General features: G+C 42.6%; 1 protein-coding gene across 1 annotated transcript; it reads left to right on the top strand.

Moving 5' to 3' along the window:
• The first annotated feature begins 5,598 nt into the window (after positions 1-5,598).
• LOC132830020 (cornifelin homolog A-like) lies at positions 5,599-23,204 on the top strand. Its single transcript, XM_060847483.1, has 5 exons — positions 5,599-5,755; positions 11,239-11,401; positions 12,553-12,689; positions 16,020-16,117; positions 23,088-23,204. Exons 2-4 carry the CDS (start codon positions 11,290-11,292, stop codon positions 16,110-16,112), a joined length of 342 nt encoding a protein of 113 aa, XP_060703466.1. The 5' UTR covers positions 5,599-5,755; positions 11,239-11,289; the 3' UTR covers positions 16,113-16,117; positions 23,088-23,204.
• Positions 23,205-24,835: the final 1,631 nt, after the last annotated feature.

Genomic DNA, 24,835 nt, shown 5'->3' with positions numbered 1-24,835 from the left:
GGCCAGCTCCTCAACCAGGGTCTGGTGAGTAAACAAGCCCGCTGCTTCAGTGGGCTGGGCTGTGGCCCCGGCCCCAGGGGAGCTTCCTCCTTTCTCCAGCATTCTCCAGCTGCAAGGACAAAGGTAAGTTGACTTTTTTCAGCTTTCTAGCTCCTTTACTGTGTTTTTACGCACACTAAAGCGTTTGGGAGGGGTTTTGGCTCTTTCGGGTCGATGTTACAGCGCAGAGCCCAGGAAACGCAATCCTACCAGGACACCGCCATCTTGGATTCCCCCAACCCCAAACTCCATTTAAATTTAATCTTTTATCCTATCCTTTCTTCTGTTGTTTGTCATTCATTAAATGTTTAATTAGTGACATGGTGATTTGGTGGACCTTTACTTCAAATAAAATTGAAATGCATGAGGGCTCTTGTGCAGTGGTAGTGACCCCACCTCTGAGCCATGAGACCCAGGTTCAAAAGATGTACAATATTACCTCTAAACTGGATGATTAGAAAATATTTCTTAAAATTAAACCAAAGTACTCCATCGCCTCAGCTGAACTGCTGCGATCAATGTGACTCTGATAATCCAGTGGCTCATCCCTTTCCACTGGGTGAATCTGTTAGTTTGAATCTGATGTGTCAGCATCAATGGAGTTTCATTCATCCTACATGACTTTAATTAAAGAGATAATGGTTTCACTGGTGTTGCTCTGTAACGAGTTTCTTTGCTGACACAGATCAGTGATTATATTTCTTTGAGTCTGAGGAATCAGTACACAGAGGCACAGCTCCAGTTAGCTTATCTCATTGAGACACATCATCTGTCAGACAAGCATCAAAGCCAATTCTCAGTATACACTATTTCTGCATGTCTGGATGAATGTAAAGAGTCATTTTAAGACATTAAAACTTCAGAATCTTACCTGGCTACTTGAAAAAAACTAAGCTTAAAAGTTAACAAGAAAGAAAGATTTGCATTTATAGCAAACCTTTTGTGATTTCTCAATGCCCCAAAGCCTTTCACAGACAATGAATTATCCATGTCCCTTACGATTTTATAAACCTTTATAAGCTCACATCTCAAGCTCTTTCACTCTAGAGGAAACAGCTCCAGCCTATTCAGCCTCTCCCTATAACTCAAACTCTCCTGTCCTGGCAATATCCTTGTGAATCTTTTCTGCACTCTCAAGATCTTTCCCATAGAAAGGCAACCAGAACTGTACACAGTATTCTAAAAGTGGCCTCACCAAAATCCTATACAGCTGCAACATGACATCCCAACTCCTATAGTCAATGTTCTGACCAATGAAGGAAAATGTATAGAACACCTTCTTCACCACAATGTCTACCTGTGACTCCATTTCATGGAATTATGCATCTGCACCTCTAGGGTTGTTTCTTTGTCAACACACCACAGGGATCTACCATTAACTGTACAAGTCCTGACTTGGTTTGCCTTATTAAAATGCAACACCTCATATTCATCTAAATTAAATTTCATTTGCCTCTCCTGAACTCATTGGCCCATCTGATCAAGGTCCTGTTGTATTCTTGAGATACTCTTCTTATTGTCCACTACACAACCTATTTCGGTGTCATCTGCAAACCATCCCTCCTCTAATGACATCTAAATCATTTATACACCTGACAAAAAGCACTGGACCAATCCTTGTCACAGACCTCTAGTTGGAAACAACCCTCTGCCACCACCCTCTGTCTCCTACCTTCAAACCAAATTTAGATCCAATTGGCTAACTTCCCCTGGATCTCATGTGATCTAACCTTATTAACCAGTGTACCATGTGGAACCTTGTCGAAAGCTTTGCTGAAGGCCATATAGGCAAAGTCTATTGCTCTGCCTTCATTATTCTTCTTTGTCACCACTTTAAAAAACTCAATCAAGTTTGTGAGACATGATATTCTATGCACAAAGCATGTTGGCAACCCTAATCAGTCCTTGCCTTTCCAAATGCATGTAAAAAATTCTTTTCCTCAGAGTTCCCTCCAAAAATGTACCCATCACTGATGTAAGGCTCACCAGTCTATAGTTTCCTGGCTCTTCCTTCTTTTTGTTACAACGTAGGATAAACCCTTCTGCCAATTTGAACCAGACCCACAGAAATGCTCACCTTGCCTTGTAATCTGTCAAAGTATGAGTGACCCAAAACTACAAAAATCCCTCTATGTAAAGACAAAATTTAATAATTTATTCTTTAACACCAAGAAACACAGGAACATGAAGCAACAACTATCTACACGGGAATCCTCCTTTGTCTGATCAATTTCTCTCCCTCCCACTCTACAATAATATACTGACCTGACAAAACCCCCGATTAAGTTTAACAAAAAAAAATTAAATTTCAAAACCATCCAGTTGTCGCAGTTCCCTTGGTATCTTTATCTGTATTTTGCTGGCTCTTTTCTTCAGTCTTCTGCTTCACAAATTTCATCTGAAAAGGTACCTTTCAGAGAGGAATTCTGCAGACCGTCTGTGTTTGTTGGTGCTGTTTGCTGTTCTGGCTAACTTTTCAAAATACCCAATTTTATATACTCCAAAACATCGGACCGTCTTATTAGTTTGTTGTCATCCAAAACAGTCAAACTCAAATTTGATTGGACTTTGGTATCTTGGGGCGTAATTTGATCTGATTGGCCTAATTTGAATTTGTTGTGTACCATGGCAATGCAACTCCAGCTATTTGTTTCACAACCAAATGTTACATTTTTTAATTGTTCAGCACACTCTGTGCTTTCAGTCAGTCCTTGTCGGCTTTCACTCTCTCTTAACGGAACAGAACACACATACACCTTCATAACACTTCCTTAAATAATGGCACCACATTAGCAAATCTCAAGTCTTCTGGCACCTCACCAGTGGCTATCAATAATACAAATATCTCAGCAAAATAGCCAGCAATCTCTTCCCCAGCTTCCCACAACATTCTTAGAAATACCTGATCAGGTCCTGGGATTTATCTATGTTTAAGACTTCCAGCATCTCTCCTTCTGTAATATGAACTCTTTTCAAAATTGGAATGGTTTGAAACATAGGAAATGCAGCAACCAATTTGTTTACAACAAACTCCTACAAACAGTGTTGAGATAAATGGGCAGATTAGTGTGTTTGTGAAGTTGGTTAAGGGAAAAATGAGCCAGAGCACCAAGGAGAACTCCCTGTCTCTTCCTTGATATAATGTCATTGAATCCTTTACATCCACCGGAGAGGTCAGCTGGGACTCAGTTCAGTTCTTCTGAAAAGACAATCATATCGCAGTGCTCAGTTCTACATCAGAGAGATGCTAGAGTGAGACTTGAAGTCACAACTGTCTAACTCAGGGTGCAGTGTATTACTTGGCTGCAAAATCAAATCAAATTATGAACAAAATTATATTGCACTTTATTAAATTTATTAAACATTAATGCTATTCTTGTTAATACTTTCCTTAAAACTAAAAAGTTAAAAATCACACAACACCAGGTTATAGTCCAACAGGATTAATTGGAAGCACTAGCTTCTGGAGCGCCGCTCCTTCATCAAGTGTTGTGGAGGACAAAATTGTAAGACGCAGAATTTATAGCAAATTTGTACTCTGCAAGTAAAAATTCACCCCACAAACCTACAGACAACCTCACAATGCTACACTTCTCCAGCTTCCACCCAAAACATGTTAAAACAGGAACCTGACAGGCACCTGGAACTACTCAGGGATGCCCTCATAAGAACGGGTACGATGGTCAACTCATTGACCGCCAGTTCCAACATGCCACATCAAGGAACTGTAATGACCTCCTCAGGAGTCAGACCTGTGCTGCAACCGACAGGGAACCCTTCGTTGTCCAGAACTTCCAGGAGCCAAAAAACTATGCCATGCTCTTCATGACCTGCAACACATTATCAATGAGGATGAGCACCTCGCCAAGACCTTCCCCACCCCTCCACTGTTCGCCTTTAAACAACTGCCAAATCGCAAACAGATCATTGGTGGGTTCATGTCACACTACAGGTGACCACCATTGCAGTATACACACACACAGACACTCCTATATACACACACAAATACACTCACACACAGGCACTCCTATACATATACATACACAGACATGCACACAGACACACAAAAACACTCCTACAGACACACACACTCCCATGCTCACACATGCACCCTCTCACAGACTTAGACCCCTTTCTACTCACACACACACATACACTCTCTCTCACAGACACTCAATACCCCACCCCATACACACACACACTCCTACAGACACACACACTCCCACACTCACAAATGCCCTCTCTTTACTTAGACCCCTTTACACACACATGCACACACATATACACTCTCTCTCACAGGCACTCACAACCCTCCACCCCATTCCCTCTCTCACACACACACACACACACACACAAAACCCACATACACATATACGTTCGTGGGGTGAATTTGTACTCGCAGAGTTACATTGTACTTTGCTCAAAAACTGCATGAATCCATGTAGGACTCTGTTAACTTACTTTTTAGATTAGAATCAGTCTAAACATTATGGCACAGACAGGGAATACGTGGGTTAACGCCTTTAATATCTTAACATCTTATCCAGGCTAACACCAATTGTTACAGTTAACCTGAGAATGTAACTTTTAAAAAAAGCCTTGTGATTTACATATAAAAGAAGTGAAATTATCATGGTCATTCTAACAGATGAGAAACTTAACAAACAATCATACTATTTTTCAATGTATAATTTCAGTTCCATCACACTGTAAACTTTTGCTATAAATTCTGTGTCTTACAGAATTGTGTCCTCCACAACCACCTGAAGGAGCAGCGCTCCGAAAGCTGTTGCTTCCAATTAAACCTGTTGGACTATAACCTGGTGTTGTGCGATTTTTAACTTTGTACACCCCAGTCCAACACCAGCATCTCCAAATCATTCCTTAAAACTGTTTGAGCTCTGTTGGTTCCTTTGATCTGTGCAATTTCCCTTTGTCAGTAGAAGGTTCAAATCTGCAAAATCTTTACCTGAGCTTGAGTGTTGCCCAGGTGCCCATTTCAGGAATGCTAGCTAAGATGTTAACTATCAGAATGAGGTTGCAAGCTCCATTGTCATTCTGTTTTCTAACTTCAACTTTGTTCCAGTTTCCTGAGTGCTTGTGTACCTAACAACTTCATCTGTGTGAGAATTTAGAACCACAGAATGGGTAGAGCACAGAGAGTGGTCATTCTGCCCATTGTATCTGTGCTGGCCCTCTGAAGGAGCAACACCACTCATCTACCTTGTCCTAGTAGCCCTGCAATTTTTTTCCCTTTCAGATAATGATTTTGTTCCATCTTGAAACACTGGATTAAATCTGCCTCCACCACAATCTCAGGCAGCACGTTTCAGATCTAGAATTGGCTTCTTTTGCCATTTACATTAAAGCTGTGGCCTCTGGTTTGTGGGCCTTAGACTAAAAGAAATAGTTTCTCCCCATCTACTCTGTCCAGACCACCCATGATTGTAAGCACTTTTTTCAAATCTTCTCTCAACCTTCTCACCCTGACTGTGCCTCACTCTGAGCTCTGTTTTAGTCTTACGTCATAAGTGATTTGGTAACCGACACAGGAACTAGACGTTGCACAGTCTGGAATTACTCAGTAACACTTAAGTTGATCGTTACTTACTGCTGCACAAACTCAATTCAACTTCTTCTCATTTCCCCTTCCCTACAGTTGAAGTGATCTGATCACAAGATTCTGGTTCACCAGAATAAATCCTGCTTCTGACAAGTAAGTACTTAATTTGTTTTCAAAGATCATTTAATTATGTACTTCATATGTTTAGCTTTATTTAATTGTGAATACCTTCCTCCCATTTCCTGACCGTAAAGGATAAACAAGAAGTTTTCCAAATAACAAAAAGCAGGAAAAGTGCAAATACAATGAGCCTTGGGTATCCAGATACATAGATTATTAAAAACTATGAATAGGTATAAAACAGAATCCCAAAGTTGGATGGAATGTTGCTCTTCATACTGAGAGAACTGGAAAGCAGGGGAGTAAAAAGCTTGTTTCCGATAAACAAGGCCCTGGATAGACCACATTGGGAGATACTGTGAACTATTCTGGATACCAATCCTTAGGATGTCATTGGCCTTGGAGGGAGTGCAATACAGATTTACCAGAATGACACTTAGACTTGAAGTGTTTAATTGTGCAGAAAGGTTACTTGAACAGCACTGGAGTTTTGAAGGTTTAAAGAGTAACTTGATCAAAGTGTATAGTATATTAATGGACTGTTGTGCAGAGAGAAACTGTTTCTTCTACAAATACCAATTGATGCTAGATTTGAAATCTGAGATTCATGGAGTCTTAGCTAAAAATATTAAGGCTTGTGGGGCAAAAATTATTTATTTAGTTAGTTCGCAGACCAGAAATCTGGAATTTCCCTTACTATCTTACCATTGGGAGCCCCAAAACTCAGCCATCTCTGTGTCAGAGTGATTTACAAAGAATTCTTCCTCAGCTTACTATAAAATTAGCTTAACTTAAAAAAAAATCAAAGTTGCTGCAGGATTAGAATACCATGCACCTATGTGGAAACGTCCTCATGATTGAAAGATATCATGTTCTTAATGGAGTGAAACTGGTTCAGGAACTGAATGGCTTTTCCTGGTTAATGATTTAGTAAAAGACATTGAACCTTTGCTGGAATCTACTTTCCCCAACTTAGTGCTGATAATTAGAACATCCACACAGCTGAGCTCCTTCTTTGTGTCTGATCTATGAGGTCTGTGAGCAGCTACGGATTGGCGCTGGGTCCACTGCTTTTTGTCATTTATACAAATGTTTCAATGTGAAACATTGAGGTTTAGTTCATAAGTTTGCAGATGACACCAAAATAGGTGGTGAAGAACAGTGATGAAAATTATCGCAGAGTACAATGAGATCTTGATCAGAATGGGTCAATAGGTTGAGGAGTGGCAGGTAGAGTTTAATTTAGACAGATGTAAGACAAACCAGCGCAGGACTTATACAGTTAACCGTCTAGCTTTGGGGTGTGCTGCCGAACAGAGAGACCTTTTTGGGTGGGGTGGGGGAGGTTGGTGTAGATGCATAATTTCTTGAAAAGTGGAATTGTAGATAGACAGGGTTTTGCACCCTTGCCTTCATTAGTCAGTGTAATGAGTATAGGCGTTGGGTTGTCACATTTTACCTGTACAGGACATCAGTGAGGGCACTTTTAGAATACTGCATACAATTCTGGTCACCCTTCTGTCGGAAAGGTGTTGTTAAACTTGAAAGGGTGCAACTTGTCACGGCTGGAGTGTTTGAATTATAGACAGAGGCTGAATAAGCTGGGGCTAAGTTGTCTGGAGTATTGGAGGCTGAGGAGTGACTTGATAGAGTTTATAAAATCATAAGGGAATTGGATAGGTTGAATATTAAAGGTCTTTTTCCTAGGGTGGGGGAGTCCAAAACTAGAGGGCATAGGTTTAAGGTAACAGGGGGAAGAATCAAAAAGGTCCTAAGGGGTAACTTTGTCACGCAAAGCGCGGTCCTCATGTGGAGCAAGCTGCCATGAAGTGGTGGAGGCTGGCACAATCACAACATTTAAAAACATCTGGAGGGGTCTATGAACAGGAAGGGTTTAGAGGGCTGTGGGCCTAATGCTGGCAAATTGGACTAGGCCAGACTGGAATGTCTGGTTGGTGTGGACAAATTGGACCAAAGGGTCTGTTTCCATACTCGATGACTCTATGATCTTATGCCTGAAGGCAAGATCATTGTGGGAGCATTATTGCACAGGGTTCTGACAATTCTTGAGCAGACCTCAGCCTAGCAGAATGATGCAATAAGGTGGGGAGAGCTGATTAAATCAGAAGGTGATTGTCGTGGGCCTAACATTCCAGCCTAGAATAGCAGTTCCACCAGTGTTCATCATCAATGCAACATCTAGTCCCACCAAACCCAATTAAGGGGGCAGCACGGTGGTTCAGTGGTTAGCACTGCTGCCTCACAATGCCAGGGACCTGGATTCAATTCCCACCTTGGGTGACTCTCTGTGTGGAGTTTGCACGTTCTCCCTGTGTCTGTGTGAATTTCCTCTGGGTACTCCGGTTTCCTCCCACAATCCAAAGATGTGCAGGTCAGGTGAATTGGCCATGCTAAATTGCCCATAGTTTTAGGTGTATTAGTCGGGGTAAATATAGGGCAGTGAAATGGATCTGAGTGGGTTACTCTCCAGAGGGTCAGTGTGGACTTGTTGGGCTGAAGGGCCTGTTTCCATACTGTAGGGAATCTAAAATAAAAAAGCGCCAGGAAGGGGTTAATCTAAATATTCTTCATGGTATCTATCAAGCAAATCACGAGTTTTGTTCTCATTTCTACTGTGGTTCCAAATGCTCTCCTCTTCCATTGTATTGTTGCTTTTCACTGACAACATGGCTTTGCCCTTCCTTTCAGAGGTCATGAGAAGCTATTCAAAATTAACCATTCCCATAGCAACAAGCTGCTGTAAGGACAGTATTGTGCATTTGTCCATTTGTTTTAAAACTGGTTGGGGATTGGACTAGCTCAAATCCAGCAGAGTGCCAGGCTAATCGATGTTTTAGATGACAATTGTCCCGCTGGGGTCGATGCATGTGCTTCGAAGCAGATGTTGCTGCAGCAAGATCAGAATGGAAACCTCCAGCTCTCTGAATTCCTGTTCAGTGGATAGCAACATTCACACTGAAAATATTATCAACTTGTTAAGAATCTAATATAAATAAGTACTTTCTCAAATGAAGACTGGTGGAAATCTGAATCGGTCTCCTTCAAGAAGTGTAGATGGAGATAAAAACTAAGGTTAATTACATTTTGATTGGTATGGGTAATAATCCAGGTGGATAGAGAGGGGAAAGATACACAACAGCAATGATCTAGTTGAGTGTCAGTACTAGCTGAAGAAATTGACAGCCCTCCTGATCCTACAGAGTTGAAACGTGTGGTGCTGGAAAAGCACAGCAGGTCAGGCAGCATCCGGGGAGCAGGAGAATTGACGTTTTGGGCAAAAAGCCCTTCATCAGGAATGTTCTGCTCCTCAGATGCTGCCTGATTTGCTGTTCTTTTCTAGCACCACACTTTTCAACTCTGATCTCCAGAATCTGCAGTCGTCACTTTCTCCTGATCCTACATTAAATGGAGTGGTGTATTTGACTGGTGGTACTTGGGAATGTGAAACTATTCAACAACATCGAGTGTTACATATTATCATGAAATCAATAAATGGAATCAAGGTCCAGCTAGTGGAGGTGTGATTAGCTTCTGTATTTCTAGCCTTGTTATTTTTTCCTTTTCTGTATTATTTTAATACTGATGTCACGGCCAATGTTTATTCATCAAGCAACAACCAAAACAGATTCACAAAAATAAAATATTGCAGATGCTGGAGATCTGAAATAAAAACAGAAAGCACCGGAAATTCTCAGCAACTCTGAGAGCACCCTTGGAGAGAAAAAAGTGAATTAATGTCTCAAATCCTATATGGCACCTTTTTGGAACTGAAGATTTAAACCATGCTGTTATCTCTTTGCTGTTTATGTGAACTTGTTGAACATAATCCAGCCACTGCATTCTCTACACGATATTACAACAGTGATCTCAGTTCAAAATGACTCCAGTGGCTGTAAAATACTTCAGGGCTTCCTGGTTTTGTGAAAGCCATCACAGAAATGCAAATATGTTTTCAGAAAGCTTTTGGGGAAAGTTGTGGTGGAAATTTCAATCTACCCCCAATCCCCCAACACATCTTATTACATTTCAGTCTATGATCAGTTTTAGTGTATATCCTGTTTCTGATGGTTGGTTGGGGTTCATATTGCTCTACTTCCTGTAATCTGTGGTTTGGTGGTTTTGCTTTATGTTGTTTACCTCTTCCTGTTGCAATCTCTTTTCCAAAATAGGAGATAGCTGACTGATTGCTGCAATTGATAAGGGTTTGAGAGTTGAGCTTGTATTCCCCCGGCTTTAGGATCAGAACTAGATTTTCTGAGGAATTGCAATCTTACACACATTGCCACTCTTGTTTTTTAATGTAATGAAAGAGCCCCTTACTTCTGAAAGGAGATTGTGCTCAGGCTTCCTTCAGAAATGGGGAGCCATATTTCCATCCTGACAAGTCCCTGGTAGGGGAAAGGTGAGTTAACCTAATCCCTAACGCTAACCATGTCCCCTTTTTCAACAGGAGAATTGATGTTTCAGGCAAAAGCCCTTCATCAGCTCTTCATTCATCGAGTACTCCCTTGCCTTATTAATAATATTCAGCTTTTCTATTTTTTCTTGCTAAAATATACAACCTCACTTTTCCCACATGACATTCCATTTGCCGAGATTTTGTCCACACAGTCAACTCTTTATGTCACCCTCACCACTGCTATTGTGTCATGCACAAACTTGGTGATAAGCTGATGTCAGATCAGATTCTGGGGTTGCAACAGGTCTGGGGAAGGTGTAGTTAAGGGTATATGTAGTTAATGTTGTCTCAGTTGAATAATTATAAGTTAGCTCGGCGAGCAGAACCACAACAACGGATACCCGAGCTACAAATCTTCAATCAGATTTTGAATAATTATAAGTTAGGCCAGGTATTCAATAGCTTAAGTAAGTAACTGTTTACTTAACTCCAGTGGAACTGTCTGAATTCTCCAATTTAAATGGATACTGCTAATCAAAATGAATTTTCAAGATTTTTGATAATAGAGTTCTTATGTTGAAAGACAGAGACAGTGAGAGTTAGGAACTCATTGAATTGTGCAACATACAGCTGAAGGAATTAGAGCAGAAAACTGCAGCCAAAGCAATGGTCCTTATCTGTCTCATCCTTTTCCTTTTGATTCTCCATGCTCTTCCAACAAGTCATCGACCTACCTCCCAGTAAACCATCTACCCACCCCCCCAACACACCATTGACCCACCCCCCATACACCATCGACCTATCCCCCAACAAACTATTATCCCAACCCCCAATAAACCATCAACCCACCCTCCCAAAAAACCTCATGCACTCACATGTGAGCCATTCTATCTTTTAAATCTCTGACCCAGATTGTGATCATCTCTGATTGGTTCATTCACACTCTTATTGTATTTTTCACTTTATCCTGTTGTATCAAACTTCCTGGTGACTGTGAAATTGCATCTGACTGTGATAGTTTGTACAGGAGTGTGTGTTGTGAGTGGGCTTTCTGTCAGTGTGGTTCAGCCGGTGTTGATGTGTGTTCTTTCCACAGCCAGACCATTCGCAGTACTATCCTAGCCATACTTCAGCAGCTGTCAGCAGTATGAGCTTGCCAGGTGTCATCACCCAGCAACCTATTACTGAACGCAACCCACTGATTGGAACAGGCTCATGGCGCTCAGGACTCTGCGACCTGGCTGACAACATACCTGTCTGTAAGTATTAGCAACAGGGGCAGGGCAAAGCAAGTGGCAAGGGGTTAGGATAGAGGGAGGGAGGAGGTCAGAGTAATGGCTGGATGTGCAGGTCATTGAGATGGTGTCACAGTGAGCTGTGGAATGAAGGCAGTCCTGAATAGTGTCAGGATGAGGAAAAGGCAGGGGTTCAACTGGGGTTTAGAAGGTGAGACAAACATTAGAAGTCAAAACAGGGCAAGGCATTTTATTGGCATGGAGTAGTTAGGCCAAAGGGCCTGTCTCTGTGCTGTAGAACTTGATGATTCTATTGGTCTATGACCCTCAAGGCCTGTCCGTCGATTCATTAGGATCTGATCTTTTGTGGCCTTTCCTGTCTGCACACCCTGTCCCCATAATAATCCAGTATCCCATATCAATTAGAAAGATCTGTTGAACTCACCCTTGAATATATTCACCTTCCCAATCTTGAATAGTCTCTGGAGAAGAGATTTCCAAAGGCAAACAATCCTCAAAGAGAAGAAATTCTTCCTCATCTCCAAAACAAGAGACCCATTATTCCTAAACTTTATGCTTAGCTTGAGCCCCTCACTCTTTAACAACTGTCAAACCCCTTAAAGGGGGATTGTCTTCTGTTGCTATGTCGACAATGTCTGTAACTGGGTACATATATCTTCTTGTTACTTCTACACTTCTCCACAAAACCACGAATTCAGCATCTCAATGTGCCAGTAGCTAGGTAATGTCAGAGTTTTTCAGAGTTCCTGCATTTTCCACAGTGCCAGGAACAATCAAAAAGACCTCACTGTGAACTCAGAGAAGAAACTGCTTCCTAGACAGAGCATCCCATCCAGTATTGAGGAGTGCAAATCAGGGCTCAATAACTAGAGCCTAGAGCACTCAGGGGGGCTGCTGTTCCCAATTCAGGGAACACTGGGTGGGTGGGTGGGCACTGGTGGAAGTCCAAGGGGAGCACAGTGCTGGGGCGGGGAGGAGGAGCAGCTTCAGGCCCTGGAGTTTTGAGGAAGGGTTACTGGACTCGAAATTTAACTCTGATTTCTCTTCACAGACGCTGCCAGAACCACTGAGCTTTTCCAGCAATGTGTGCTTTTGAAGACAATGATAGGCTTTGGTCATGATGTCTACTAAATATTGGAATGTGTAACCCACAGGTGTCCTGGGTGCTTTGTGCCCCCAAATCCTGAGCTGTCACTTGGCCCACAGTTATGGAGAGAATTGTTGCCTGCCACTGGTTCCGGGGGGTATGATTGCCCTGAGAACTCACATGAGACTTTCCTACAATATTGAGGTAAGCTCCTCACACTCTTCCCCCATCTCTCAGTCTAGCCTGCACCAATTCTGAGACCACTTAAAATATTTAGATTAGATTCCTACAGTGTGGAAAAAGGCCCTTTAGCCCAACAAGTCCACACCAATCCTCCAAAGAGCAACCCACCCGGACCCCCACACAACGGGCAATTTAGCAGGGCCAATTCACCTGAACTGCACATTTTTGGACTGTGGGAGGAAACCCACACAGACACAGGGAGAATGTGCAAACTCCACACAGACAGTTACCTGAGGCAGGAATTGCTAACCACTGTGTCACCGTGCCACCCCAATTTTAGAGTCAACTACTGGTTACACTCTCCTTTCATCTCCACATTTAGACCACCTCTGACCCCCAATAACTTCTGACCCTCAACCACTTCTGGATCGGCAATTGGCAAATAACATTTGACAGTGGAATGCTGAGGACCAGACTAAGGTCTTCATTTCCAATAAAAGCATCTAATCCTAACCCACCAATCATTGAAAAAAGCTTTCTTCACCAATCCCTGAAGAAATATTTTCCACCAATCACTGAACTGGTTTTCTCCATTGATTCCTGAGCAAGTTTTCTCTACCAATCATTGAACAGGTTTTCTTCACCAATTATCAAACAAATTTTCTCCACAATTCCTGAATTTCTGTCAATCTCAAAACAAGTCCCTGTATCCCAGTTCCTCTCCCAAATTCTGAAGAAAGATCCTTGATTTTGAGATGTGCTTCTCTCTCCACAGGTACTGCCAGACTTGCTGAGCTTCTCCAGCAATGTCGGTTTTTGTTACTTTCAGCATCTGCAGCCTTTGATTTATCCCAACAATTGTACTTTTTAAATGGTCAATTGTCTTTTTAAACTTGGTTTTCAGCAATGTCTTAAAGAGCCTAATATGCTGAAGTTGTTCACTGTATCACAAAACTAATCAGAATCATCTGACAGGTCAGCTCCATCCCCTCTCTCACACACACCACATCCATAGTGTTTTTGCAAGGTTTGTGAAGGTTTGTAGCTCAGGTGGGGTTTAGGGTGTGGATTTGATCGCTGAAGCTTCACTTGGAGGTTCCCACTGATGATGTTACCTAGCCATGTAATGAAACGTCTGGGTATCAAACCTACAGCTCAGTGAGCAAACCTACACCCTAAACATCCATACTGTCTGCATCCCAGGTTACTCCTTCCAGTATCACTGGGGAAATAAGCTCTCCACATACCCTCTAGTTGACATTTGAAGCCTTTACTCTAGCAAACAGTTGCTATGATTCACTTTAATTGTAATGTTTTAAGTAACTTTGTTAATTTCTTTAGCAGAGGTGAAAGCCTGGTACAGGGTTTTAGTTTGAGTGTGAAGAGAATGGGAGGGTGATACGAACCTTAACACTAGAGGGTAGAGAAGGTATGGAATAAGCTACCCACATCTAGAGGGACAGAGAGGTCAGATGAGATCTATTTATTTGATTGATTTATTGAAATGTTCATAGTTACAAAACACTAGTGAAAAGTGTTGTACAGTGGCCCGACTCTCTGGCGCCATCTTAAAACATAGAAAAATAAACCAAACATAGAATATAAAGGCAGAAGAATAAAGAAAAAGGTTGAGCGACAGAGTAAGAGGCTTCATGTTACAGGCTGAAATTCCAACAACAGCTTGATGAAACATATGGACCAGTTTGTCATTATGTTTTGGCCATACAATCAGTTGTTTCACTCAGGGATTAAGGGTCTGGGCACAGAGAGGCTGGGTTCCTGATGCTTGAGGTGCCCAGTGCCTACCACTGAGCCACCGTGCTGTTTGAGAGACATTGAGGATTTCCATAACAAAGAGTGCCCATCATCATCATCAGTATTCCCCTATCTCCTGCAGAATCTCTCAGCCATACATGTGTTACCTACATAATCAACTATTTCTATTTTCTCATTCCCTGCTCTGTGTAAACTTGTGTTCACTGGGACTCCTGTTGCTTCTATCAAGTCCTGCTCACTCACAATCATTTCTTTGTCATCTCCAAGGTCCCAAACCTCACCATTGCATTTCACTCTCTTTGTGGCTATACCTCTCTATTTTAGAATATTCTCTTGCTTAACAATCCCTCCTCCAGTAAACTTCACGCTTCCGTTTCACCAGGCTTTTGTGTAATCCTTTCTCCCTTTGTGCTCTGATTGTGGGCCATGGCTGGAGTCCCAATGTCTAGATTACTGTGGTGCTGGAAAAGCACAGCAGGTCAGGCAGCATCCAAGGAGCAGGAAAATCGGTATTTCGGGCAAAAGCACTTCATCAGGAATGAAGCCGTTCATGATGAAGGGCTTTTGCCGAAACATTGATTTTCCTGCTCCTTGGATGCTGCCTGACCTGCTGTGCTTTTCCAGCACCACTGTAATCTGGACTTTGATCTCCAGCATCTGTAGTCCTCACTTTCACCTGGAGTCCCATGGCCCATTATCAGGAATTCCCTCTCATAACCTTGCTGTCTTCACTCATTCACTCCTTTATGAACAAGAAAAAGACAAAAACAAACAAGGAACAGAATGTTGCCAGGGTTGGAGAATTTAGGCCAAAGGGAGAGGATGAATAGGCTGGGGCTGATTTCTCTGGAGCATCGGAGGCTGAGGGGTGACCTTTTAGAGGTTTTTAAAATCATGAAGGGCATGGATAGGGAAAATAAGCAAGGTCTTTTACCTAGGCTTGGAGAGTCCAAAACTAGTGGCCTTCGGTTTAAGGTGAGAGGGGAAAGATCTAAAAAGGATCTGAGGGGTAACTTTTCCGCACAGTGGTTGGTGCGTATATAGAATGAGCTGCCAAAGGAAATAGTGGAGGTGGGTAAAGTTACAACATTCAAAAGGCATCTGGATGGGTTTAAGAATAGGAAGGGTTTAGCGAGTTATAGGCCAAGTGGTGGCAAAAGAGACCAGGTTAGTTTGGGATATCTGATCAGCATGAACGTGTTTGACTGAAGGGTCTGTTTCTGTGCTGTGTGACTCTATGATTCTGGACACTGTGTGTTTACACAAGAGCCAGAAACAGCTTTAAATGATGGAAACAGAGTCACATTGGATTTAGAACATTCAGTCTGGTTCTCTCTTTGCAGATGCTGCCAAACCTGATGAGTCACTCTAATGTTTTCTGTTTTTATTGGAAATGGGGATTGTGATGCCGCCTCCAGTTGAAAGCCCACTAACAGTAACTGTCCAAGAAACTGCTAAAGAATTGCCTATAATTGAAATGTTGGTGAATGTGGAGTATCCTCTACATTTTAAGTTTTCAATGTGTTTTTAGTAGGAAAGATTTCTTAAGTCTATGTAATATCTGTTGTGTTACAGGGAACGATTTGTGACGATGCCGTGATGTTGCTGTTCTGTGGTCCATGTGAGATTTGTCGAATGACTCGTGAGCTGCGGACCCGCAATGGGTAGCACTGGTAAGAGGAGCAGCTACTTCCTTCTTAAGGGAAAACTCCTCCCTCTCTCCCACTCAATGTGTTCCTGTTGACCAAGGATTCATCAGCACAGACTGAAACTCTGAACCCTACCCTATGATTTCCCCTGCTCTCCTTTTTTCCAGGTCTCTTTTTGGTAATTATGCAACCTCTTTTTGGATGTTCTTAATAGATCTAATTGCACTAATCTTACAGGCATCACAACAGCTCATTGTGCAGATGAGCTCCACTCCTCCTCTTCCCATTTCATTTTTTAAATGTGACCTGTTTTTGTTTTGTTCCTGAAAACAATTAATGCTTAATTACTCTCTCAAAAACCCTTTACAATTTAAACACCAGCATTAAATCTCCCCTTAGCCTTCTCATTGTTAATGAGAGCCATTGCAGTTTTTTTCCCTGTCTCTGTACCATTTCCTGCAAGATTCACTAAGATTAATCAGGATGTTATTTAGCTCACTTAGTCAGGTTGCAGTTTGAAATGAATAAGATTAGATTAGATTAGATTACTCACAGTGTGGAAACAGGCCCTTCGGCCCAACAAGTCCACACCGACCCACCGAAGCGCAACCCACCCATGCCCCTACATTTACCCCTTACCTAACATTACAGGCAATTTAGCATGGCCAATTCACCTGACCCGCACATCTTTGGACTGTGGGAGGAAACCGGAGCACCTGGAGGAAACCCACGCAGACACGGGGAGAACGTGCAAACTCCACACAGTCAGTCGCCTGAGTCGGGAAATGAACCCAGGTCTCAGACGCTGTGAGACAGCAGTGCTAACCACTGTGCCACCGTGCCGCCCACAAATAACAGAATGAATAACAACATCCTGATTAATCTCACTGAATCTTGCAGGAAAGAGTACAAAGGCTACAATGGGGAAAAGGAGACAGGAATTGCTGTGATAACTATTGTTGTGAAGGAATGAGTCTGCTACAGTCAATGTTCTGACTACAATCCTGCAACCCATTGCTGAGACCAGACCTGGATCACTTTGTTACAGTTTGGGTCCCTTACCCACGATGCCCAAAAGGGAGTGTAAGGGTTCGTTAGACTGATTCAATGAATGATTAGTTTATATTACTTACAGTGTGGAAACAGGCCCTTCAGCCTACCAAGTCCACACTGACCCTACAAAGAGCAACACACTCAGACCCATACCCCTACATTTACTCTTTCACCTAACACTACAGGCAATTTAGCGTGGCCAATTCACCTAACCTGTACGTTTTTGGACTGTAGGAGGAAACCCACACAGACGTGGGGACAATGTGCAAACTCCACACAGGCAGTTGCCCGAGGTGGGAATTGAACCCAGGTCTCTGGCACTGTGAGGCAGCAGTGCGAACCACTGTGCCACCATGCCATCCATAATGATAAGATCATTCTTGCAGCTTTCAAAGGTCAAAGCACAAGAAGCCCCCAGAACCTCTGTTTCTGCATATTTTTCACATGTGTTTCTGAGGCTACATTACCTGAATGTAGCCCTACTGCCAACATGCATCACCTCACACTTCACTGTATCAAATTCCATTTGTCACTTGCCTTCCCCCATTCTGAAAGTTGATTGCTGACCTGTTGTAACCAAATTGAATGTATTGAGTAAATAAAAAATTCAGTATCAAAGGTTTTTGGGAGAAGGCAAGTGAACGGGGTTGATACACACATCAGAGTTGAGAGTGTGGTGCTGGAAAAGCACTGCAAGTCAGGCAGCATCTGAGAAGGAGAATCAACGTTTCGAGCAAAAGCCCTTCATCAGAAATTATGTTTATACCTGAAACATCGATTCTCCTGCTCCTCGGATGCTGCCTGACCTGCTGTGCTTTTCCAGTACCGCACTCTTGTCTGGGGGTGGGGGGGAAATGTGACCCAGGGAGATAGTGAGGAGGAAAAAGATCAATCTGAGACTGATAAAGATCAATCTGAGACTGCACAATGAGCTGTTGTGATGCCTGTAAGATTAGTGCAATTAGATCTATTAAGAAAAGAAGCGACTCAGTCAGGGCAGGTAGGGATAAAGCAAAGAACAAGATAGGACTAATAAATTAAACTGCATTTATTTCACTGCAAGAGGCCTAACAGGGAAGACAGATGAACTCAGGGCTTGGTTAGAAACATGGGACTGATGTATCATAGCATTTACCGAAACATGGCTCAGGGATGGGCAGGACCGGCAGCTTAATGTTCCAGGATACAAATGCAACAGGAAGGACAGAAAGGGAGGCAAGAGAGGAGGGAGAGTGGCATTTTTGATAAGGGATAACGTTACAGCTGTACTTAGTGACAACATTCCCGGAAATACATCCAGGGACGTTGTTTATGTGAAACTGAGAAATAAGAAAGGGATGATCACCTTTTTAGGATTGTATTACTGACCCTCTAATAGTCAAAGGGAAATTCAGAAAGAAATTTGTCAGAAGATTTCAGTTATCTGTAAGAGTAATACAGTGATTATGATAGGGGATTTTAATTATCCAAACATAGACTGGGACTGCCAGAGTGTGAAGGATTTAGATGGACAGGAGTTTGTTAAATGTGTACAAGGAAATTTTCTGATTCAGAATGTGAATGTACCTATAGAGAAGGTGCAAACCTTGACCTACTCTTGGGAAATAAGGCAGGGCAGGTAACCGAGATGTCACTGGGGGAACACTTTGGGGCCAGCGACCATAATTCTATTAGTTTTAAAATAGTGATGGAAAAGGATAGACCAGATCTAAAAGTTGAAGTTCTAAATTGGAGAAAGGCTAATTTTGACAATATTAGGCAAGAACTTTCAAAAACTGATTGGGGGCAGATGTTCGCAGGTAAAGGACGGCTAGAAAATGGAAGCCTTCAGGAATGAGATAACGGGAGTCCAGAGACAGTATATTATTGTTAGGGTGAAAGGAAAGGTTGGTAGGTATATGGAATGCTGGATGACGAGAGAAATTGAGGGTTTGGTTAAGGAAAAGAAGGAAGCATATGCCAGTATAGACAGGATAGATCGAGTGAATCCTTAAACGAGTATAAAGGCAGTAGGAGTATACTTAAGAGGGAAATCAGAAGGGCAAAAAGGGGACATGAGATAGCATTGTCAAATAGGGTTGAGGAGAATCGAAAGGGTTTTAATAAATACATTCAGGACAAAAGGGTAACTAGGGAGGGAATAGGGTCCCTCAAAAATCAGCAAAGTGACCTTCGTGTGAAGCCGCAGGAAATGGGGGAGATACTAAACAAGTATTTTGCGTCAGTGTTAACTGTGGAGAAGGACATGGAAGATATAGAATGTAAGGAAATAGATGGTGACATCTTGAAAAATGTCTATATTACAGAGGAGGAATTGCTGGATGACATGAAATGGACAAAAGTGGATAAATCCCTAGGACCTGATCAGGTGTACCCTAGAACTCTGTGGGAAGCTAGGGAAGTGATTGCTGGGCCCCTTGCTGAGATATTTGTATCATCGGTAGTCACAGGTGAGGTGCTGGAAGACTGGAGGTTGGCTAACGTGGTGCCACTGTTTAAGAAGGGTGGTAAGGACAAGCCAGGGAACTATAGACCAGTGTGCCTGTTGTTGGTGGTGGGTGAGTTGTTGGAGGGAATCCTGAGAGATAGGATTTATATGTATTTGGAAAGGCGAAGACTGTTTCAGGATAGTCAATATGGCTTTGTGCATGGGAAATAATGTCTCACAAACTTGATTGAGTTTTTTGAAGAAGTATCAAAGAGGATTGATGAGGGCAGAGGGGTAGATGTGATCTACATGGACTTCAGTCAGGCGTTCGACAAGGTTCCCCATGGGAGACTGATTAGCAAGGTTAGATCTCATGGAATACAGGAAGAAAAGCCATTTGGATACAGAACTAGCTGAAAGGTAGAAGGTGGTGGTGGAGGGTTGTTTTTCAGACTGGAGGCCTGTAACCACACAATGATCAGGGCAGGTCTACTACTTTTCTTCATTTATGTAAATGATTTGGATGTCTCCTTCCTATCAGAAGGATGTTGTGAAACTTGAAAGGGTTCAGAAAAGATTTTAGCTTTGACAAAGGGTCAGTTAAACTCGAAACCTCAACTCTTTTCTCTCTTTCCAGATGCTGCCAGACCTGCTGAGATTTTCCAGCATTTTCTCTTTTGGTTTCAGATTCCAGCATCTGCAGTAATTTGTTTTTTTTACAAGGATGTTGCCAGGGTTGGAGTATTTGAGCTGTAGGGAGAGGCTGAATAGGCTGGGGCTGTTTTCCTGCAGCATTGGAGGCTGAGGGGTGACCTTGCAGAGGTTAATTAAATCATGAGGGACATGGATAGGATAAATAGAGCAAGTCTATTCCCAGGGGTGGGGGAGTCCAGAACCAGAGGCTATAGGCTTAGGGTGAGAGGGGAAAGATATAAAAGAAACCTAAAGGGCAACATTTCCATGCAGAGGGTGGTACGCATATGGAATGAGCTGCGAGAGGAAGTGGTGGAGGCTGGTACAATTGCAACATTTAAAAGGCATTTGGATGGGTATATAAATAGGAAATGTTTAGAGGGATATGTGCCAAGTGCTGGCAAATGGGACTAGATTTGGTTAGAATATCTGGTCAGCGTGGACGCTTTGGACCAAAGAATCTGTTTCCATGCTGTACATCTCTATGACTCTATGATAGTCAGCAAACCATTCTTCATTGTTGGGAGAAGCCCATCCAGTTCCCTAATACCCTTCAGGGAAGAAAACTGCCAACCTTACCTGGTCGTGCCTGCATGTGACTCCAGACCCACAGCAATGTGGCTGATTCACAGCTGTCCTCTGGGGGAGGAGGGATGGGCAATAAATGCTGGTCTAGCCAAAAACACCCACATCCTGTGAGTGCATTAAAATAAGGCTTAATTCTGCTCCTATATCTTTTGATCTTATGAAAGAAACTGGAAGAAGATAAAGTCCTAGATAGTTCACATCTATATATTTTTTAAAATCTAAAGTGATGGCACAGGTATCACTATTCATATTTAATGATGCACTGGAAGAAAAGAGAATGCCAGAGGATTGGTGATAGCTAATGTAATTCCTGTAGTTAAAAAAAGTGGGTAGGAAAAACAATGGAATCCTGATGAAGGGCTTATGCCCGAAACGTCGAATTTCCTATTCCTTGGATGCTGCCTAACCTGCTGTGCTTTAACCAGCAACACATTTTCAGCTGTGATCTCCAGCATCTGCAGACCTCATTTTTTACCCAATGGAATACTTACAAAAGGAAAGATTGAAAAACATCCAGAATTAGAAAATATATTCATGAATAATTAGCATAGATTTCAAAAGGAGAATTTTTCTTTTCTATTTGTTCCTCAAACATGGGTGTCACTGCCTGGGCAGTGTCTGTGAGGTGAAAGCAGAGTTAACATTTCGAGTCTGGTGACTCTACATCAGAACTGTTCCCCCCACAGTGCCAGGGACCCTGGTTCAATTTCAGCCTTGGGTGACTGTCTCTGTGGAGTTTGCACATTCTCCCCGTGTCTACGTGGATTTCCTCCGGATGCTCCGGTTTTTTCCCACAGTCCAAAGATGTGCAGATTAGGTGAATTGGCAATGCTAAATTACCCATAGTGTTAGGTGCATTAGTCAGGGGTAAATGTAGGGGAATTGGGTCTGGGTGGGTTGCTCTTCAACAGGTCAGTGTGGACTTGTTGAGCGGAAGGGCCTGTTTCCACACTGTAGGGCATCTAATATAAAATATATATTAAAAAAAATTCAGTTCCCAGAGACACAGGGGAATGCTGGAGAGCTGGCACCTTGTAGTCATGTGGGATAGAAATTGAGACAGTGGGAAGAGCTATTGCAGTCCCATGACAAAGATGGAAACCTGATTGGACTGGTTCAATCATATCATTCCAGGAAAGCTGAACCTGGATTTGGGAAATAATAACACTTGCAAGGACTTTGGACAGGAAAGAGAAGTTGGAGATTGGGTGATAGTGCCAATGGTGAGAATTTTTGAGGATAGTGCTGATGATAGCAGATATAATGGAGAGAGTGAGAACAATTAACAATATCAGCTAACATGTTGAGGGGAGTTTGGGTGGTAAGCAGGCTAGGGAGAGAAAGGTGCAAGAAGCAGGTGTGAGTGATGGCCAAGGTAAGCTCAGAGAGCATGCAATGGTAGGTGGACTCGAATTGAGTGGAGAGTGAGAGTTCAGGACTCAGTGTATTGAAGGACATTGGTGAAGCAGATACATGTCTACAACAGTTTCATGCCCATTTGTATTTGTACAAACATCTTTCATCCAGGTTTCTTAAAATTAAAGTGAATTCAAAATTTCAAATTTAGATGCTAGCACATGTGCCATGGGCTGAATGGGTTTCTGCTGTACGATGAACTCCATCCTGGAATTTCAGGTTGCAGTCTCTAACATTATAGTTTCACAGTCAGAGACAACTAATGTTCCTGACTATTAGGGGTGGCACGGTGGCTCAGTGATTAGCACTGCTGCCTCACTGCGCCAGGGACATGGGTTCAATTCCAGCCTCAGGCAACTGTGTGCAGTTTGCACATTCTCCACATGTCTGCGTGGGCTTCCTCTGGGTGCTCCAGCTTTCTCCCATGATCCAAAGATGTGGAGGTTAGGTGAACTGGCTATGCTAAGCTGCCCATAGTGTTCAAGGATGTGTAGGTTAGGTGCATTGTTCAGGCATAAATATAGGATAATAGGGTAAGAGAATAGGTCTGGATGGGTTACTCTTCGGAGGGTCAGTGTGGACTTGTTGGGGCGAAGGGCCTGTTTCCACACAGGAATTCTATGATATTTGACGTTTCACTTCCTGAATTTGCAGCAGTTGGGGATTGCAAAACCAATCAAAGTTCAAACCTCCAACTGAAGTTTGGGAAAGGGAATGTTCGCAGATAAAGGGCATTGAGTGAGACCCTCAACGCAACCCACCAGAATTTGAAGGAACAAGTTGCAGATTATGACATTCATTTTTTGTTTGTTGCAGATGCTGCAGAGAGGACCCAGATCTCCTCGCAGAGATCAGCCTACACTCAGATACAGACTCACGCAATGATGTGGATCAATGTATACCCTAATAAAGATGATGCAGAGCTGATACAAATGCCTGTGTGCTGAACCTTAATCAAAATTTCCCCAACCTGGGCTGTCTACACCTCTGACTGTCAACCAGCTCCAGATATTGCCAGCTGTATCGCTCTCTCAGCAGTGACCCCCCCCCCCAACAAAGCAGCACTCCCTCAGGACTGACTCCCCGACAGTGCAACCCCTTTCATACTGACCATTTCAGGAATAACTCTTCAGGAATGGAATGTCAGTCCTGAAGAAGGGTTACACCTGAAACATTGACTTCTTCACCACCTGATGCTGCCTGACTTGCTGTGTTCTCCAGCCTCCTGCTTGCCCCCTTTTGGATTCCAGCATCTGCAGTTTCTTTTGTCTCTGTTCAGAAACAAGAGACAGGAAAACTGAATGTGACATGTGTAACCTTAACTATTCAACCAACATAAAGAGGAATATCAATGCAATGAGGTTGGGCCACATGTTACAACTGAGCCACATGCTCTAACCCTGACACAGTTTGCTTGAGATCTTTTAGCATCCATCTCAGCAGAACAATGTCATACACTGGATAGGACAGAGGAGTCATTGAGAGCTACAGCCCAACATCCTCCAGGAACATCTGTGGGTCTATGTGCACTAGTCTCTAAAGCTGAAGCAAGTGGTAAGGAAGGCACAGCGAATCCTGGGGATTATAAACAGCAGCAAGAATACAAAGAAACTGGAGATCTGGATCAGTCTCAACTGGAGAATTGTGCCCAATTCTGGATTCTGCAATAATCTTTCTGTCAGTCAACATCTAACTCATATATTTGCCACAGCAATGCCTCTACCAACCAGAGTCCACTTGCCAACCCATCAGCACTGTTGTACAGTATTACTCTGATCATTCCGGCTCAGTTTGGATCACATTATTCACACTATAAGTGGGTTTAGTGGCCTCTGCCTAAACTACTAGGTCATTCAAATATCGAAGGTTTGTTCACAGTAATGTCAAATAATGTCTGAGATCCACCTTGACTGTAATAATTGATCGGTCATTGAACATAGAACAGTACACACAGAAACAGGCCCCTTGGCCCATGATATTGCACCAAAAATGATCTCAAATTAATCTAATCCCTTCTGCCTGCTCATGGTTCGTATCCCTCATTCCTTGTACATTCTAAAAGTATCTTAAATGTCCCTATTGAACCAACCCCTGACAGTGTGTTCCAGACTCCTACCATCCTCTGTGTGAAAAAGCTTGTCCCTCACATCTCCTTTGAACTATTCCCTTCTCACCTTAAATACACTCCGCCAAGTTTTTCAAATTTCAACTCTGGGGATAAAGATTCTGACCATCATCCCTATCTATACATCTCATAATTCTATAGACTTCTATCAAGTCTTCCCTCAGCCTATCCTGCTCCAGAGAAAATAGTCTGAATTTTTCTAGCCTCTCGTTATGGTTCACATCTTCTAATCCAGGCAGCGTCCTTTTAAACTCTTCTGCATCCTCTCCAAAGCCTCCACATCCTTCCTGTAATGTGGTGATCAAAATAGAATGTAATTCTCTAAATGTGGCCCAAACAAAGTCTTATAAAGCTGCAACATGACATCCTGATTCTTGTACTCAATTCCCCGACCAATAAAGGCAAGCATTTACCATCCTAACTACTTGCGTGGCCACTT

Source organism: Hemiscyllium ocellatum, chromosome 30 (assembly GCF_020745735.1).
Source record: "Hemiscyllium ocellatum isolate sHemOce1 chromosome 30, sHemOce1.pat.X.cur, whole genome shotgun sequence".
Taxonomy (NCBI): Eukaryota; Metazoa; Chordata; class Chondrichthyes; order Orectolobiformes; family Hemiscylliidae; genus Hemiscyllium; species Hemiscyllium ocellatum.
Note: the sequence above shows the minus strand (reverse complement) of the source record. Positions and strands in the feature narration are given on the sequence as shown.

Excerpts from the sequence above, each read along its gene's own strand:
- LOC132830020 (XM_060847483.1), top strand. The coding sequence starts at position 11,290 with ATGAGCTTGCCAGGTGTCATCACCCAGCAACCTATTACTGAACGCAAC. Across the intron at positions 11,402-12,552 it reads GGCTGACAACATACCTGTCT|GTGTCCTGGGTGCTTTGTGC; the intron begins GTAAGTATTAGC and ends TGTAACCCACAG. Across the intron at positions 12,690-16,019 it reads GACTTTCCTACAATATTGAG|GGAACGATTTGTGACGATGC; the intron begins GTAAGCTCCTCA and ends GTTGTGTTACAG.